Source organism: Engystomops pustulosus, chromosome 8 (genome assembly GCF_040894005.1).
Source record: "Engystomops pustulosus chromosome 8, aEngPut4.maternal, whole genome shotgun sequence".
Classification (NCBI taxonomy): Eukaryota; Metazoa; Chordata; class Amphibia; order Anura; family Leptodactylidae; genus Engystomops; species Engystomops pustulosus.
In genome coordinates, this window is record NC_092418.1 from 112,976,621 (window position 1) to 112,993,048 (window position 16,428).

Sequence of the window (16,428 nt, forward strand, 5' to 3'; positions counted from 1 at the left end):
AGTCCCCGGGTTACGTACAAGATAGGGTCTGTAGGTTTGTTCTTAAGTTGAATTTGTATACAAGTCGGAACTGTATATTTTATCATTGTAACTCCAGCCACAATTTTTTTGGTCTCTCTGACAATGGGATTTAAAAAATTTGGGGTTGCCATAAAAGCCAAAAATAACACTAAAGCTTCATTACAGACGCCGGTGATAACTGTTACAGTTGATCATTGTAACCTGGGACTAAGGTACAGTAAATTACCAACATCCAGAAGTCTGTTTGTAACTAGGGGTCGTCTAAGTCGGGCATTTTTAAGTAGGGGACCGCTTCTATACTACTGTAAAATGCATTTATAAGCCAGACACTCTTCGTAAAGATTAGAACTTGGTCTAGATGGGGAGTTATCTTTTTGTTTTTGAGAAGAAAAAAATAAAAAACACACTTCTTTGCTTGTTTCTATTTTTCTTCTATGTAATTCGTAAAAAAAAAAAAAAAATTGTAGTCGCCAAGGTAATTTTTCTAAACTTTTTTTTATGCCCCCATTAAGTATTTGCACTCGAGTCGACCTGTTCGGTGATGCCATTCAAACTTGAAACATTTATTACTTGTGTCCTCCAGGATTATTTTTAATACATTTAAAAAGGAAAAAAAAATAAATAAATAAAGATGCAAAAGTCTAAACAGAAAATTCCCAGGAAACCTCCGCACACAAAAATGAAGCGCAAATCCCAGCGCAGCGGAACAATTTCACTTAATTAAAAAAAAAAAACCCTGAAAAGAAGATTTATCCATGAAAGGTGGATGTCATCTCCCCCGGCCGCCAGACGGGTGCCCTGGGTGACGAATCACAGCATCAATCTTCTTCTATTTATTATGCAGCGAGGGGTTGTGCATCAGATGCAGGTCTGTAAATTCGGATCCTTTTAGTTAGGACTCATATCGCTGCATCCATAGAGATCTGTAAGGTTTTAAATGCACCTCTAAATTTTTTAGGTGAAAAATGCTTCCAGTGCACATCCTCCAGGGACACACTGGGTCGGCACAGGCGAGTTATACGCAAGTTTTACAGGTACCTGCTTACCAGTCCTGTTTAGGTCAATTGGAATCTTACATGATCAAAAGGCAACAATAACACAAACATTAGAAAAAAAAAAAAAAAAAAAAAAAAAAACACAAATAATGTTTAGGAAAACAAAAACATCGGGGTACCAAGTGCCAAATCTAACATCTTGCCATTGATGCTGGATGGACATTTTTCGATGCCCGGTTTATACCATATATTAGCTGGATTCATAGTAATAAAATCCAAAATCTCACCCTAGTTTTTGTGCAGATTGAGCCCCACCCCTTTTTATAAGCTTCACCTCTTTCCCAGAAGCCTTCCCTCCTCTAACAAGGTGCAGAAACCTCAAAAACTTTGTGCGTTTCAAGCCTTACCCGAATTTAAAACAAGAGCAGAATTTTTGAAAAACTAAGGGTTTTTTCCCCCGTTTTTTTTTTTTTGCGCCTTCTCAGCGGTTTTGCACATTTTTTTCCGAATTTTGCTGCAGTTTTACAAAGTTAGTTTTTTTTGGTTAGGTTCAGTGTTGCGCCTGATATGTCATGCGTTTCCAGATGTTTGACGTATCAAAATCTTTTCAAAAGTGACAAAATCCCTGCAGCTCACTACTGGCAAGTTTTGTGGCAATCATCACCTGGGGGCTACTTTTAAGTGGTAACTAAAAGGTTACTGATAGGTTACTAAAAGCCTTCATTTGGCTCATTTTTCAGGAGCTGGTGCTTGGGCGCTGACATTATCCGATTATTCTACTCCCGACTCTGCATATGCAGGAACATTTGGCAGTGCAGCTTCTGAATCTCTTGTGTATTGAGCCTGGATTGTTTGTAGCATTCTCATTTTATGTGGTTGCAGAATGATTGATTTCTCACATTTGACTCTTGTTTTCATTTCCTTTTGCAACATTTTGCAGAAGCTGGAGACATTTCTGCGACTTTTGAAAAACATATAAGCTGCAAAAAGGAAGGGGGGTGGGGGGGGATCTAATACCAGAATAAAATTTTAAAAACACATTCATAAACACGGCTGGGGAAAAACAAAACAAAAACACATAAACAGGCACACATAAGCAGTAGAAAAAGAAAAACAAGGTAAATGTCCCCCAAAGGGGTAAATTTAAAAGATATAGGAAAAATAAAATAGATATAGTTTCCTTGTTGCGTAATCACCATTTTTGGCTTTGGCTCAAATGAAGAAAAGAAAGGAGGAAAAAAAAAAACGCACACACCAAAAACGTAATGTGCATTTGTATTTTGCAACGAATGGACCTGTGGTTTGGAGTCATAAAATTGCCAAAAAAATAACTTCATTTATCCACAACTAGGGAGGAGTCCAATAAGCCTCATTGGGCCCATCTCTGTTGCTCTCAGCACCTGAGCGATGCTTCAATGAAGTCGGAGTGGCACATCCTATAGCTTCACTGCGCATGCGCCATTCCTATGACAGTTAAGCCAGGGTGCCCAGTGCCGGCTTCATCGACAAATCACGCAGAGTCGGAGAGCTTAAAGGGACGTATTAACAAAAGTTTTTGTTGTTTTAATGTAGACCCAGAGAAATAGCGTGTTGGTTTAAAGTCCCAAATCTTCCTCACAAGCTCCCGGACCAAGATCCACGAAACAGATCCACAATGCACACAAACACATGACACACACAGACATCAAGCGGCACATAGAGAATAGAGCGGAGTATAGTACCACAGTGTACTGCTGAGTGGGCGAGACTTGCAGGAGCGGGGGTGGATAAGACACGGCTGGGTACTGAACAGGTTGCAAAGAAGACGGCAGAGACCGGATAGGCTGAAGGAGTAACAGTTAAACAAACTTGGTTAATAAAAAGACATGGAAAAAACAGAGATGGAAACAAGTAAAAAACAGGACTAAACAAGAAGAGCACAAGAAGAAGTCAAAGACATTGGCAATTTATCCGACAGAATTCAATATAAATTATTATGCAATAACGAGGGAAAGTCACAAGTGGGTTTTGCTTTTGTTTTGGCTTCAACGATCAACAATTCCACATGAAAACACTGTAAATTAACAAGATGTCAAGGGGCTTAGCCTTCCGGCACACAACATTGTCAGTTCCCATGGACCTACCAATGACCACAGAACAAGAGCAGCCAACTCTGACCGGAATAGGACCAGCTCCATCTCGTGTGGCTCAAGAAGTCGGGTTACAAAGGTCTGTGGAATCCACAGATGTGGCCATGAGCCCTGAAACGTTAGTAGCTGCTGAAAATTGCCCATTTAACTTTCATGCGCAGGGGGACTTTAAGAGACCACGCCCTTCTAAACGTGGGCCCTTGATGCAATCAGCTGACCAAACAGGGTCCTCAACCCAACATCCCGACACCGCTCGACAGTGCTACAGCGGCCCAGTGATGATGTTCGGTACATTATGGCCCTCAAGCCACTGCCTACGGGAGATCACTATTCTACTGCCGATTAGCAGTATGATGCAAGGACTCTTTTTTTTTTTTTGACGGCCCGACTTCAGTGTTGGCACTGTAATAAAGGACAGGCCTCATGCACACGAACGATTGTGGGCCCCGTAGAGGTCTACAGCACCGGATCACTATGTGGTGAGCACACGTTGTCTCACTGCACCGCGACTGTGTCCCGGGTGACTTTTAAAGAAGAGGGGAGCCCTGATGCACCCGGCTGTATGCTCCCCTGGAACGTCCGTGTGCATAAAGGTTACAGTGTCGGAGCTGCAGTGTTTTGATACAATGCAAGGACTTCCATCCTCTGTAAGTGCCCAGTCTGTAGGGTCGGGCCGACATACGTTCCGATATCCATGGATTGCACCCAATCCTGGTCACTGGGGATTTAAAGGGAAGTTAAAAGGTGTTACTTCCTAATGGCCATATATACTGGATTCTTCTATAACAAATCCTTATGAAACAGGATTCTATAGGTTATATATAGGGTACATATAGGTTAATGGCCCTGATCAGCCCATATATCTTCGTTAATATGCCCAGCTTTGGTTTTACCCACACACTTGTGGTTTAACTTATTAAGTTAAAACCTCATTGCTGGTACCACATATAAAACTAAACCATACGGCTGCAATAAAATAAAAATCTCATGCCACCCTCCGTCTTCTCCTTGTTCAAGGGTAGCCTGCTCTTCAGAATTCCCCCCGTGTATTGGGTGACACGTGGAATTAATAAAGCATTCAGATCTGGAGCTGCTGAGTGCGGCGAATTCTTTCCTCGCAAGATACAATATGTCTAGTCTATACAGACGCTCAATTCATTTTCCATAACCTGTCATTCACAGCTGATCCGAGGAGACTGCATTCCACGCCTGCCTAAGCCGTCCACATAACATTACACGGATGGCGGTTTCGCCCCCGCTGTAGCGGAATTACAAATATACATATATTTGTGTGAAATAAAGCTATTCGCTCCTCTATTATTTATAGGACGCGGCTGCTACACTGACAACTTTCTGGAAATCTAAAAATCTAGACGTTACGACGGCGCCCTCATCCGCCATATTGCAGTGCGGATTCTTTGATTAGAAAACTCTGCCCCCACTACCCAGAGGTGAAGTCTGGTATTGCAAGTCCCCTACACTAAAGTAGTGAATGGGACTGTAATACCTCACACAACCCTTGGTGCAGTTTTTGGAAGAAATAAAGCGAATTTATATTAATAGGACAGGCTATCACTGCTAAAATTAGTGAGGGTCCGATATTTAGGGCTCCCATCATATCAAGCGCTACTGCCTCTAGTGAATTAGAGATGAATCGCAGTTGCCTGGCTCGGCCACTACATAGAAAATGGAGCTTTTCTTTCTGCTCTTCGGGATCCAAAATCAGCTGATCAATTGGTTTCAAAAAAATTTTTTTTTGTCCTTGACATGTTTGTTACCCAAATTGATATTGGGGGAATTCCACTAGAATATTGTACTCCCTGTAACATGGGGTATTATACAAGCATTTGATATTGGGCAGCACGGTGGCTCAGTGGTTAGTACTACAGCCTTGCAGCGCTGGGGCCCTGGGTTCAAGTCCCAGGGTCAACATCTGCAAAGAGTTTGTATGAATTCTATGCGTTTGTGTGGGTTTTCTCCGGGTCCTCCGGTTTCCTCCCACACTCCAAAACATACTAGTAGGCTGATTAGATTGTGAGCCCCATTGGGGACAGGGACCGATTTGACAAGCTCTGTGCAGCGCTGCGTAATCTGTGTGCGCTGTATAAATAAAGGAATTATTATTTTAGCCAAGACAGACTTGGGACAAATTGCAGCCAATGGTGGTGAGTACCGTATTTTCCGGGCCATTAGGCGCACCGGAATATAAGGCGCATTAGTCCGATGGGCCTTATATATGTAATAATTCCATATATAAGGCGCATCGGACTATAAGGCGCAGGGTCGGGGGCGTGGCGGAGGTCCGGGGGCGGAGCGAAGACCCGACGGGACGAGACGCGGAACGCGGGGAAGGTGAGCGGGGAAGGTGAGCGGGAGGTGGAGAATGGCATACTTACATAGGTCCCCGCTACCGGAGACAGCAGATCTCCAGCGGGAACTGCAGACCGACGCGGCAGAAGTTGTTCGTGCCGTGTGGTCTGCAGTTCCCGCTGGAGATCTGCTGTCTCCGGTAGCGGGGACCTATGTAAGTAGGTCCGCTGCCCTCCTATAGGGCGCACCGGACTATAAGGCGCACTTTGGATTTCCAAGGAAATCCAAGGCTTTTATGTGCGCCTTATAGTCCGGAAAATACGGTAGTAGTCCTGCAACTTACAATTCTAAACTACAATAAGAAGCTTTGGAAACTCCAGGAGGCGTCATTTAAATTTACAATAATTTGTACAATCCATGAAGATGGTAACAAAAATAACAAAGGTTTTTCATCTGAAGATGTAAAAAAATTGCTGAAGCTAACAAAAAAAAATAAGGTCTAAAAAATGTAAGAAAATGTAGTTATATTTAACAAATAGATAAAATCCTTTCCGTGCGACAACTGACACAAAACTCCAATGACAGCTGCGTGCGGCTCCGCAGCCAACTATTCACATGACAGCCCGTGGGCCGCGCCTGGAATTAGATGTTAAGGCTGAGGGTGGTCATTCGACACTCGGTGTCTTGCTCATTCATTTTCGCTTACTCATAGCTATGGACTATAAAAATCACACGTGTTATGAGAAAAGATAGGGGGGGGGGGGTTGTGTGCGGAAGTCACGATGCAAAATAGACAACATTGACTTATCAGTGTTGGTGATTGGTGGAGCTAAAGACTACAAAAAAACAAGGCTGATTTCCTGAAGAAACAGCGCCACACTTCCCCCGCAGGCTGTGTGTGAAATTGCATTGCAGTCGAGTGGCTGGGGATTGGCTGAGAGGCCTCTCGTGGCTGGGGATTGGCTGAGAGGCCTCTCGTGGCTGGGGATTGGCTGAGAGGCCTCTCGTGGCTGGGGATTGGCTGAGAGGCCTCTCGTGGCTGGGGATTGGCTGAGAGGCCTCTCGTGGCTGGGGATTGGCTGAGAGGCCTCTCGTGGCTGGGGATTGGCTGAGAGGCCTCTCGTGGCTGGGGATTGGCTGAGAGGCCTCTCGTGGCTGGGGATTGGCTGAGAGGCCTCTCGTGGCTGGGGATTGGCTGAGAGGCCTCTCGTGGCTGGGGATTGGCTGAGAGGCCTCTCGTGGCTGGGGATTGGCTGAGAGGCCTCTCGTGGCTGGGGATTGGCTGAGAGGCCTCTCGTGGCTGGGGATTGGCTGAGAGGCCTCTCGTGGCTGGGGATTGGCTGAGAGGCCTCTCGTGGCTGGGGATTGGCTGAGAGGCCTCTCGTGGCTGGGGATTGGCTGAGAGGCCTCTCGTGGCTGGGGATTGGCTGAGAGGCCTCTCGTGGCTGGGGATTGGCTGAGAGGCCTCTCGTGGCTGGGGATTGGCTGAGAGGCCTCTCGTGGCTGGGGATTGGCTGAGAGGCCTCTCGTGGCTGGGGATTGGCTGAGAGGCCTCTCGTGGCTGGGGATTGGCTGAGAGGCCTCTCGTGGCTGGGGATTGGCTGAGAGGCCTCTCGTGGCTGGGGATTGGCTGAGAGGCCTCTCGTGGCTGGGGATTGGCTGAGAGGCCTCTCGTGGCTGGGGATTGGCTGAGAGGCCTCTCGTGGCGCTTCCTGTGTGTTGCTGGGAGACACAGGAAGTCATGTACAGTAAGGAAGCGGCAAGTAATGCACTGGCCCCCAAGTAACGCCACATTTTAATTATTTTTCTTACTAGACGACCCCTTTAGACTATGTCCATAGGTCGGTAATGACGCCACCATCAGTTACTTGCCCACAGCTGTGGATTAATGGGCCCTAATGTAACACATAACTCAATTCCGGAATGTGAATTCTTTGCTTAATGTTAAATATAATAGTCTTAAAAATAAAAAAAAAATAAAACTTGCTGATGTTTGTGTACATACCTGTGGTATCAGGTGGCTTGTGGCTTGCTGGGGAGGGGGAGGTGGTGGAGGTGGGGGAGGGGGAGCAGGCACTTGGGTCCTAACTGGTTGTTGAGTCACAGGAGGATTATACACGACTGGAGTGCCGTCTGGGTTTATAAATGGCTGACCTGCGGAAACATAAGAGTCATCGCTGCAATTTCCCCATTTATCAGAAACAGGAAATCAATGGAACAGAGCAAGCAGCTATATCCCTACTATAATCAGACAATACATATCAAAGCTGATCCAAAACTTCTGCAGGTCAACACACAAGGCTGGACTTTGCAGTACCAATTGCCACCATGATAAAATAGGGGCACTTACTCATAGATCCAGGCACTGTGACTATGATAATCTTCTATGAAGGCTCTGGGGGCGTTACCAGAGCCCCTCCCATGCTGTTGCTACACAGGCTGTTTTACTGCACAGCACAGCAGCCATTCTGGCTCATTAGCGTAATTTTTAAAGTTGATGTTAGAAGGCAGGAGGCCATGAATAACACATATAAGAAGATCCCACAGTCCCGGTGCCTGGATCTATGGGTAATGTCCCTGGTTTATCAGGATGGATCCTGATGGTGGATTCCTTTACAATCATGACAAGTGTGAACAGTGCTGTACATTACAATGCATCATTATTAAATCACAAAAAAGATAATTAATTACAGAATTTGGAAAATGGTCATTAAAATGATCAACAATTAAGAAAACAATCACCTATAAAAAAAATTAATTTTCCCCACTTATTCACACAACGGGCAGCAGATTATTGCCGCTTTCATTCATTCTTTCTAAAACTTCGAGGATAAATACAATAATCTGCTAAACAGCTTTGGCCCAAACAACATTTATGAAAGCAGGAACGTCATGTGACCATCCCAAAATCCAAACCAGATGAGTTATTAGTAATGAATTTACCCAATGATTGTCTGCAGCAGTTACATGGGGGTTCAGGCCCAATCATTGAAACTTATAAAATTTCCTGAAGTGTGAGGCTGCGGTCACACGTGGCGTTTTGAATCGCTTTTTTGGCCCGTTGTTAAGCAGTCCATAAAAAAAAAAAAATGTTAAAAAACGGATGCGTTTTCCAAAAACGCATGTGTTTTTTGACGGACTGCTTAAAAACGGGCCAAAAAAAGCGTTCAAACACTTAAACCTTAGCTGGAAGTTAAGGCAAGTTTTCCTCTTCTGTTCAGTTTTTTAACGGTTTGAATGGAAGAGGGTCCCCCCAAAATACCAAAGATGGCCACTTCTCCTGTCTCTGTTATACACATGCACACTCAGCTTGCAATAGTTTTTAATAAGGAGAGGGGAATAGCTGCCACATTGAGACAACCTCCCACTTAAACCACCATCCAGTATTCAGCATCGTAGGACAGCAGTGTACCCCCAAAAAAGACGACTTTTACCCTACGTGTACGGCCGGTTTTAAGGATACATGTTTAATATTATAGGATAGATCTGTAATAATCACATTTCCAGTAACGTAACCGTTCTGTACAATTTGTAGAACTTTGCTATGTTGCTATTCCTCCATTACTCAATTCCTCCTGGAAATATTTGACGGACATTATTAGACTACGCAGGGGTGTGCCCCCTACTGGTAGAAAAAATAAATACGACAAGCGGATGCTAAGGGCCAGTGCCATCTGCGTTCAGGTTTTTAAGTGTTGCAGTTCCCATTTAAAAACGGATCAATAACAGACCTGTCCCCCCCCCCCCCCTTTGATTTGATTAAACTTGAAATGGCGCCCTTCAGTATCCGTATCCATCATATGAGCGAATGGTTGGAATAAGTAAACGGATGGCTATAAAACAATGAAAACCGACACTAACGGAAAGCAAATGTATCCTTTTTTTCCCCCAATGGATCCTTTAAAAAAGGGAGCCTAGACGGAGATGGGAGCTGGCCCTTAGAACAATTACTGTTACATTGTAGAAACACAACCCCCTGGCTAGGAGAATGCCGCCGCCCCCTTGTCACTATATGCTTATTCTACCTGGAGGAATAATGGAGGTACAGACCACCACAAACTTCTAAAATAAAAAGGAAGTTCAAACTTTGACATTTTTAAAAATGTATTTAATAAGGAATGCACATAATTGCTACAAATTGTACGTCCAGAGAGGCGACGGGTCTCGTCCTACAACTAGGTGCAGATTGCAGATGTTCCAATATCAGGGACCCTCAGAGATCAGGAAAACAAGTGGCAAAAAGTCCTGTTATAGAGACTGAGCCCCTGTTCTATTAATCACTGGGGGTCTCCTATGTTCTCTATGGAGAACAAAGAGATAAAATAAATTGGTTCCCATTGATGTGAGACTTAATAAAAGTATGTGACCCCCTCCTTGAGATTTAATAACGGTAAATGGGAATGCATGTACCAATCCCCTAGGTGTAGCATGACAGATCTTACATAACTCCACCACATAAAGATTAATTTTGCTTAAAAAGCAAATCTACCACCAGGATCAAGGATTGTAAACCAAGCACACTTACATGCAGGTGTGTGCCGCCTTTGGCAGGATCTGCTCTTCTTTCAGCATTGTATGTCCTTGTTTTAACAAAAAAAAAAAAAAAAAGGCTTACAAATGATGCAAATGAGCCTCAGAGGCTCCACATTCGATTGGCAGCTACAGAGTCTGAAACCCAAAAAGCTCATTTGCATAAATTTTAAAACTTTTCTTTGTAGGAAAGTTTTGTTTCCCCTAAATCCCTTCCTCATCCAATCCCTTCCCTTCCTTGGTTGAACTTGATGGACAAGTGTCTTTTTTCAACCGTATAAACTATGAAAAAAAAAAAAAAGCATAATAACCTAAAAGAAGAGTGGATCCGAGGGAACATATACCAGCATGTAAGTGTACTTGGTTTACAATCCACGTTCCTGGTGGTAGATTTCCATAAGGAGAAAAACAATGTTGCACAATCTAGAACTATAAACGTTTATTAAATGTCAGAATAAAACACACATCTGAGCAACGTTAAACACGTCTTGGCACAACGATGCCCTGGAGATAGAGAGAGAGCGGAATTCACCGCGTACCAACCTGTTTGCGGGTTGATCAGTATGCTGCCGGGGGGAATGCCAGTGGCTTCCAAGGGAAGTAAAAAGAAGCTAGTACTAGATGGAGCCACTTGGCCACTTAAGCCGCCATCAAAGGAAAGAGTATTACTAGTGCTGACAGGTGGATAGACGGAGTCATGGGAAGGCTGGCTTACAGCGGGAACTGGAAGAGGCTGCTGGGAGTGTGACAGAGAACCTCTGGACGACCCTACACTACTAGAAGACTCTGAACCTAGGGGAAAGGAGCAATGGAAAAACAAAAGCTGTATTTTTTTTGTTGTTGTTTTGTTTTTACCGAAAAAGATCAAAATACAACATGCACATTGACATATGCAAGAATGTTAACCCCTCAATTGCCAAGAGCACGCAGCACCCCAACCCCCCAGGCGGCTCATGCTTATGACAACCAAGGGAAGCGACAAGTAGCTAAAGCACAGCAAGCAAAGCATGCAAGTAGCAAAGGTGTAAAGGTCGACCCCCCCTACGAGCAAGTGTCCATAGGTTTCTCCAATAGGGAGATAAGGGGAAGCCGCAGACATCCGGAACCACTGATCACAGCGCCCCCTACAGGATCAGACTATAGTTTGCCTTGATTTTAGTTTGAGTTCTAGCATCTATTGACATAGCTTTAATAATGCAAAGGACTGTGAAATACTTATTCATTCTCCTGGATTGTAGATTTTCCCAAGTGCACTGAAGGGGTGTCCTCACACTGCTGCGCTCTCTGGTTAGGATGTGTAATCATACGTCTGTGTATGATAAGTAGCAGCAGAACTGTGAAATGTTCATTAATATTCAATGATAGTAGCTAGTCGGAGGGCTCTCCTCACACTACTGTCCTTTTAGCTCTCTACATTCAGCTGCCCTTCCCTTGTTCCTTGTGACTGCTGAAGTATTCAAACAACAGAGGAAGAACAGTTCAATGCAGAGCAAAGCAGTGTGAGGACACACCACCGGGCGTTACCAATGCACTTAGTAAAAGGCTTTTATATACCAGAACTGGAGCTTCTCTCACTGCATACACAAAGGTACGACTACACATCACTCAACGGACAATACTAAACCCCTGCACTTCTACCCGACAATCACTGCTGACAGATTCCCTTTAACAGAAGGTTGTGTTTAGGCGCAATATCTAGGATTAGAGGCGGCGGCCGGGAACAGAGTTCGGTTCCATGTATGACCGGTATGCAGTAAGATCCTGAGCTCCCTCTAGTGGTGGCTGTAGGCATCAGGAATGTTACTACTGTATCTATGTTTATGCTGGGCATTTGGAACCTAATCTCACAGGAAAACACAGCTCCAAAAGCTATAAAACACATATGACGAAATATGTAAAGCTAATTCAGGTTAAGGGGTAGCCACAGCTCATCTGTTCATCAGTGATTCTATATTAAGGCTCAAAAAGGGTAAGAGGTCCCCTTTAACCACAATGGACGACAACTTCAAGTGATACCATGCAAGGTTAAGCCATTGTGTGTCGAAAGCTGCCCTGATGTAGAGTCATGACCAGACTCTACCAGGTTAACCCTGTTATACCCAGCATCTACATAGGGTCTCATGAAAAGAAGAAAGTCCAGATTTCCATCTCAGATCTGCATGTAAAATCTAGGAGGAATCCGTGTTAATCTTGTCTATCCCCCGAAGCCATGCACTATGTACAGCTACCAGAATATTAGTGGATCTATTGTAAATTGGTTTGTTAAAAGCTCCATTACTCAACTAAAAGGGACTATAAGGACCATAAAGGACTATAAAAGGCACTTTCCCTTTAACAGTTGGAACCCACAGCATCTATGGATGCCAACTCTTAAAACCGGTCAGGTTTTACCCCACTAAACTACTATTCCCCCTTGGTAGGGTATCAAATGTTCTTATCAGAGTTCCCCCTTTGTGAAATCTTCCTATAAAATTTTTTCTAAAAAGTCAGGCAAATATGACTGTTCTCACCTCTTTTTCACTTAACAGGAGTCAAGTTTATTGGTTGCAGGGATAGCGTCCATTCTGAAGGCCCCATCTTCTGTTCTATAGCAGCTTTTGGTGTCATATTAAAGATAAGAATCTGATCTTTAAACTAACATCAGGCTTATGGCTTTGTGAGTTACAGACCCAGAGATACAGGTAGCTAAATATATAGTTAAAAATGCAAGTTGCAGATAAAGACCCAGTTCTGGCCTATTTTTGAAACTGCCTGTATGCCCAGTCCTGTAGCTCACAAAACCAGATCACAAATCAGATTTGATGTGAGATTCTTACATTAATATGACACTGGCATCATGTTTCCAGGTGCTATAGAACAGAAGATAGGGGGGGTCTTAAGTGATACTCTGCATGCAACCACTTAACTTGACTCTTCAAGTAAAGATTAGGTGAGAAGAGTCAAGTTTACCTATAAAAAAAAAAAAAGTCACCTAAAGTCAGGTAATCATGTGAAATTTCACGTAAAAGAGGGATTTCACATAAAAGGACAATTTCATACTCTACCTGGAGGCTTTTAGTTAAAGGAAACCTTTTGATTTAATGCATTATGAACTGCAGGATCATATATTGGTTAATCCCTGAGCTGAGTGGTTTTGCTGAAAAAACAATTATAACATGCAGGACCTTGGGAAAGCTGGGTCAGGCTGGCTACCCAGATCAACACATTAGACACTGATCTTGTAATTACAAATGGTGGTTAGTCAAACATGACCGATCAACCTGAGCTGGATCACTCATTCACAGCAGCTGGTGGATGGTGCGGCAATTGATTATTCTGCCTTTAGGCACAACCCAGGGATTACATCATCCTCTCCTGCAATGAAAAACTCATGTGCTAGGAGAAGTGCTGAACCAGCGACAGAGCTTTATTATCATAATGTTATCTCTGTTTTATCTGCAAAACCACTCAGCTCAGGGATTAACCAAGATATGATCCTGCATCAGTGTAGCTACAGCATCTCAAGGTATGTTTGCTTCATAATGCATCAAATCAAATGGAAGATTTCCTTTAAGGGAGTAAACCTGCTGACAGGTTTCTATTAAGGGCCAGTGGTGTCTAGACCATCACTTCTGCTTAACCTGACATAATCTATAGCTATCCCCTTTGCCCAGGTGCCTACATGCACGCTCCAGTACGTGACCATGACCGCCATATTTGGTTTATGTGCATCTTAAAGCTAGAAACCTACAACAAATCTACACAAGTTGGCAAGTTGAACCCAAGCACACAAAACAAAAAAACTCAAGCATATAACAAAAAAACAAAAATGTAAAAACACAATAAAAACCAAAAATCAAACAAATGAGAAAATGCCTTGGCAGCCGCTTCTCTGGTGCACACCGGTGATACCTGTTTTGGAAAGCCTGCCTGTGCTTTTGTTGCTTCCAGAGCTATCCCCTCGCGTCAAAACCGAAATCCCACTGAAGCTGCTAGCTTTGGTGACAGCGGGCTTCAGGTTTCGGATGGAGCTGTCGGAGTCCGTACTGCTCCACGGGCGAGGCTCATTATACTTGACATCATTCTCAGTACTGCTGAAGAGGCTGTTTCCTGATCTACCTGAAGCGTCTTTATTGATCCTGAAAATTTATACAACTGGACTGTAAAGATATATGGAAAAAAGAAATCGCAAGGAAAAAAGAAAAGCGAAAAACACACGCATGCAGGCGGAAAGGGGGAGGGGCTAAATACCTAAATATCTGGCGCCTTTGCTGTGTAAGATTACACTCTTCCTCTTGAATTCTGTGGGTAATGTAACACAACAGTTATTGGGATGCAGGCAATACAGATTTATACATACAAATACATACATACATACATACATACAAATACATACATACATACATAGAGGGGGAGACCCATGCCTACCTTTTATCTGTCAGAAAATTCTCCTGAGAACACAAGGACTAAGGAGAGAAAGAAGAGGACTTACAACAGATCGTTTATAGCATTAACACACGTTTTAAACTTTAGCAGGAACATTCATGCAAAAATCAACTCAAAGTGCACAACCCAATGATAGAGAGAACTATGCAGCTGCTCATAACTGCATGATACTCTCTGGAGGGTATTTTCCATGCCTTGTACAGCCAGGGATTAAAAATTTTCCCGCTAAGTGGGCTTGATGGGGAGCCGGATGTGACTGGCGAAACCTCTGGCCGTAACCTCTTAGTCCAAATGCTATGATCTACAAAATATAGGACCGTTAGCCCTCCAATCCAGCATTTTGGAAGTCTCATGGAAGTCAATTGAGTGCAGGACGTAGCTCTTCCTGTACATGGCTGACTTCCGGATCAACATAAACCCCGGATTCAGACTGGCATGGAGCGGGTCAGCGGATCTGCAAACCTTCCCACACACGATCATACATTTATCACAATCTCGATGAATTCTTCTAACACCATAGACCAACAAAGCATACATTACAGGCTAAAGGCCTCGCTACACCACTAGTCTTCTTACATTTGTTATCCGTGGGCTCCTTCCTCCTAAAATCGAACTTTTAAAATTATACTAATGAGCCAAAAGGGCTCTGGGGGGAGGGAAGTTACCACTAATCTCCTCCCCTCTCAGCCTGTTGTAATCTTACACAGTGGGGGGGTAGGAGGGCACTGGTAACGCCCACCCATAGTCCTTTTGGCCCATTAGCGTAATTTTATAAGATGATTTTAGAAGGAAAGAGGCCATGGATAAAAAAATAAGAAGAGTTTAAAAGAAATCTACCACCAGTGATGACAATAGCTCCTCCACTACCATAAACAAGGGCAACCAAGTTGGGAAGCAAGAACTAGGCCCCCCTACCAACCGAGACAGGGCCAGGGCCAGCACCAGGTATACTTGGGGCTATTGCCAGGGCCCAGAACTGCTGGAGGGAGCCGCACAGGCTAAACTCAGTCCCCAGAAGCCTGGCAATGCCAGGTGAGGGGGCTGTATATAAATTAATCCATAGGGGCTGTATATAACAGAACTATGAGGGAGCTGTATATAAAATAACCAAGAGGGGGCTGTTTGGGAGTTTTTAATGCTGCAACATGAGTTCACTGCAAAAGGGCCACAAAGCCTCTGTTGCCCAGGGGCCTATTGAAGCCTGTAAACGGCCCTGGCCCAAGACCACCAGAAAATCAGGTTTAAAGCCCATCACAACTCTAAACTATAATTCTGCTACATCATCGCTGATGTAACCCCACCAGTGTACAAGTGCAACGATCACTGACCTACACGTCAACCCTTCCCCTACCTTGTACCACCGGAGCGGACAATATTAATCCATCCGCTACCCTAGACCACCAGGGATGGGTTAACCACAGAACCATATTTTACACAAAAAAACATAAATAGCAACCCACTTAAGTTTCACTAAAATACTTGTGTGTGTCTCTGGGAGGCGAGGACGTATACGCCTCCCCCTGACACGTTCCATACATCACAGGAAAAAAAAAAAAAAGTATAATGCAGAAAACATTCCACCTACTTCCTGTGCAAATATCCGCTCTCTCGCCCTCTGGTATTCCTCTTCCCGTTCTTCAATTGACTTGCTTCTCCTGTCGTCCTTCAGCCTCATCCTCATCTGTGCAGAGAAAGGGATTAGCCGGAGGATTGGAGCGTAGGCCGCGGTATCGGTCATGTAAGTGGTCCGCGGCGGCACCTACCTGGTTATCATCCTTGTCCAGGCTCGAGTTATCCCTTTTTAGGATGTATCGCTTCTGGAAGTCCATGCTCTTTTCGTCTTTGATATGTTCCTCAAATTTCTGATCAGGACTGAAGAGACACATAGGAGGTTCATTAATCGGCATCGTAAGACAATGTTACTTTTTTTTATACCGGTGGATACGGGAAAATTCCGAGACCGGGGCAAGAAACGCTACAATGTGTCTGACACATGAACATTTCAAGCCTTTCATTAA

General features: G+C 44.0%; 1 protein-coding gene across 11 annotated transcripts in view; it reads right to left on the reverse strand.

The window, feature by feature from the left end:
- Positions 1-16,428, reverse strand: part of R3HDM1 (R3H domain containing 1) — an 81,705-nt gene that overhangs the window by 13,105 nt on the left and 52,172 nt on the right. For 7 of the 11 annotated variants that reach the window (XR_011849476.1, XR_011849475.1, XM_072122254.1 and 4 more), the window contains 8 exons: positions 16,174-16,282; positions 15,996-16,091; positions 14,393-14,430; positions 14,216-14,266; positions 13,877-14,103; positions 10,529-10,777; positions 7,461-7,609; positions 2,738-2,839 (listed from right to left, as the gene is read on the reverse strand). Coding sequence is in view for 9 of the 11 variants with exons in the window: in XM_072122254.1 (XP_071978355.1) it covers positions 2,738-2,839; positions 7,461-7,609; positions 10,529-10,777; positions 13,877-14,103; positions 14,216-14,266; positions 14,393-14,430; positions 15,996-16,091; positions 16,174-16,282 (1,021 nt within the window). In the remaining 2 variants the exon portion in view is untranslated. The remainder of the gene's footprint in view (positions 1-2,737; positions 2,840-7,460; positions 7,610-10,528; positions 10,778-13,876; positions 14,104-14,215; positions 14,267-14,392; positions 14,431-15,995; positions 16,092-16,173; positions 16,283-16,428) is intronic. The other 4 variants (XM_072122260.1, XM_072122257.1, XM_072122258.1 and 1 more) reach the window with 3 other exon arrangements.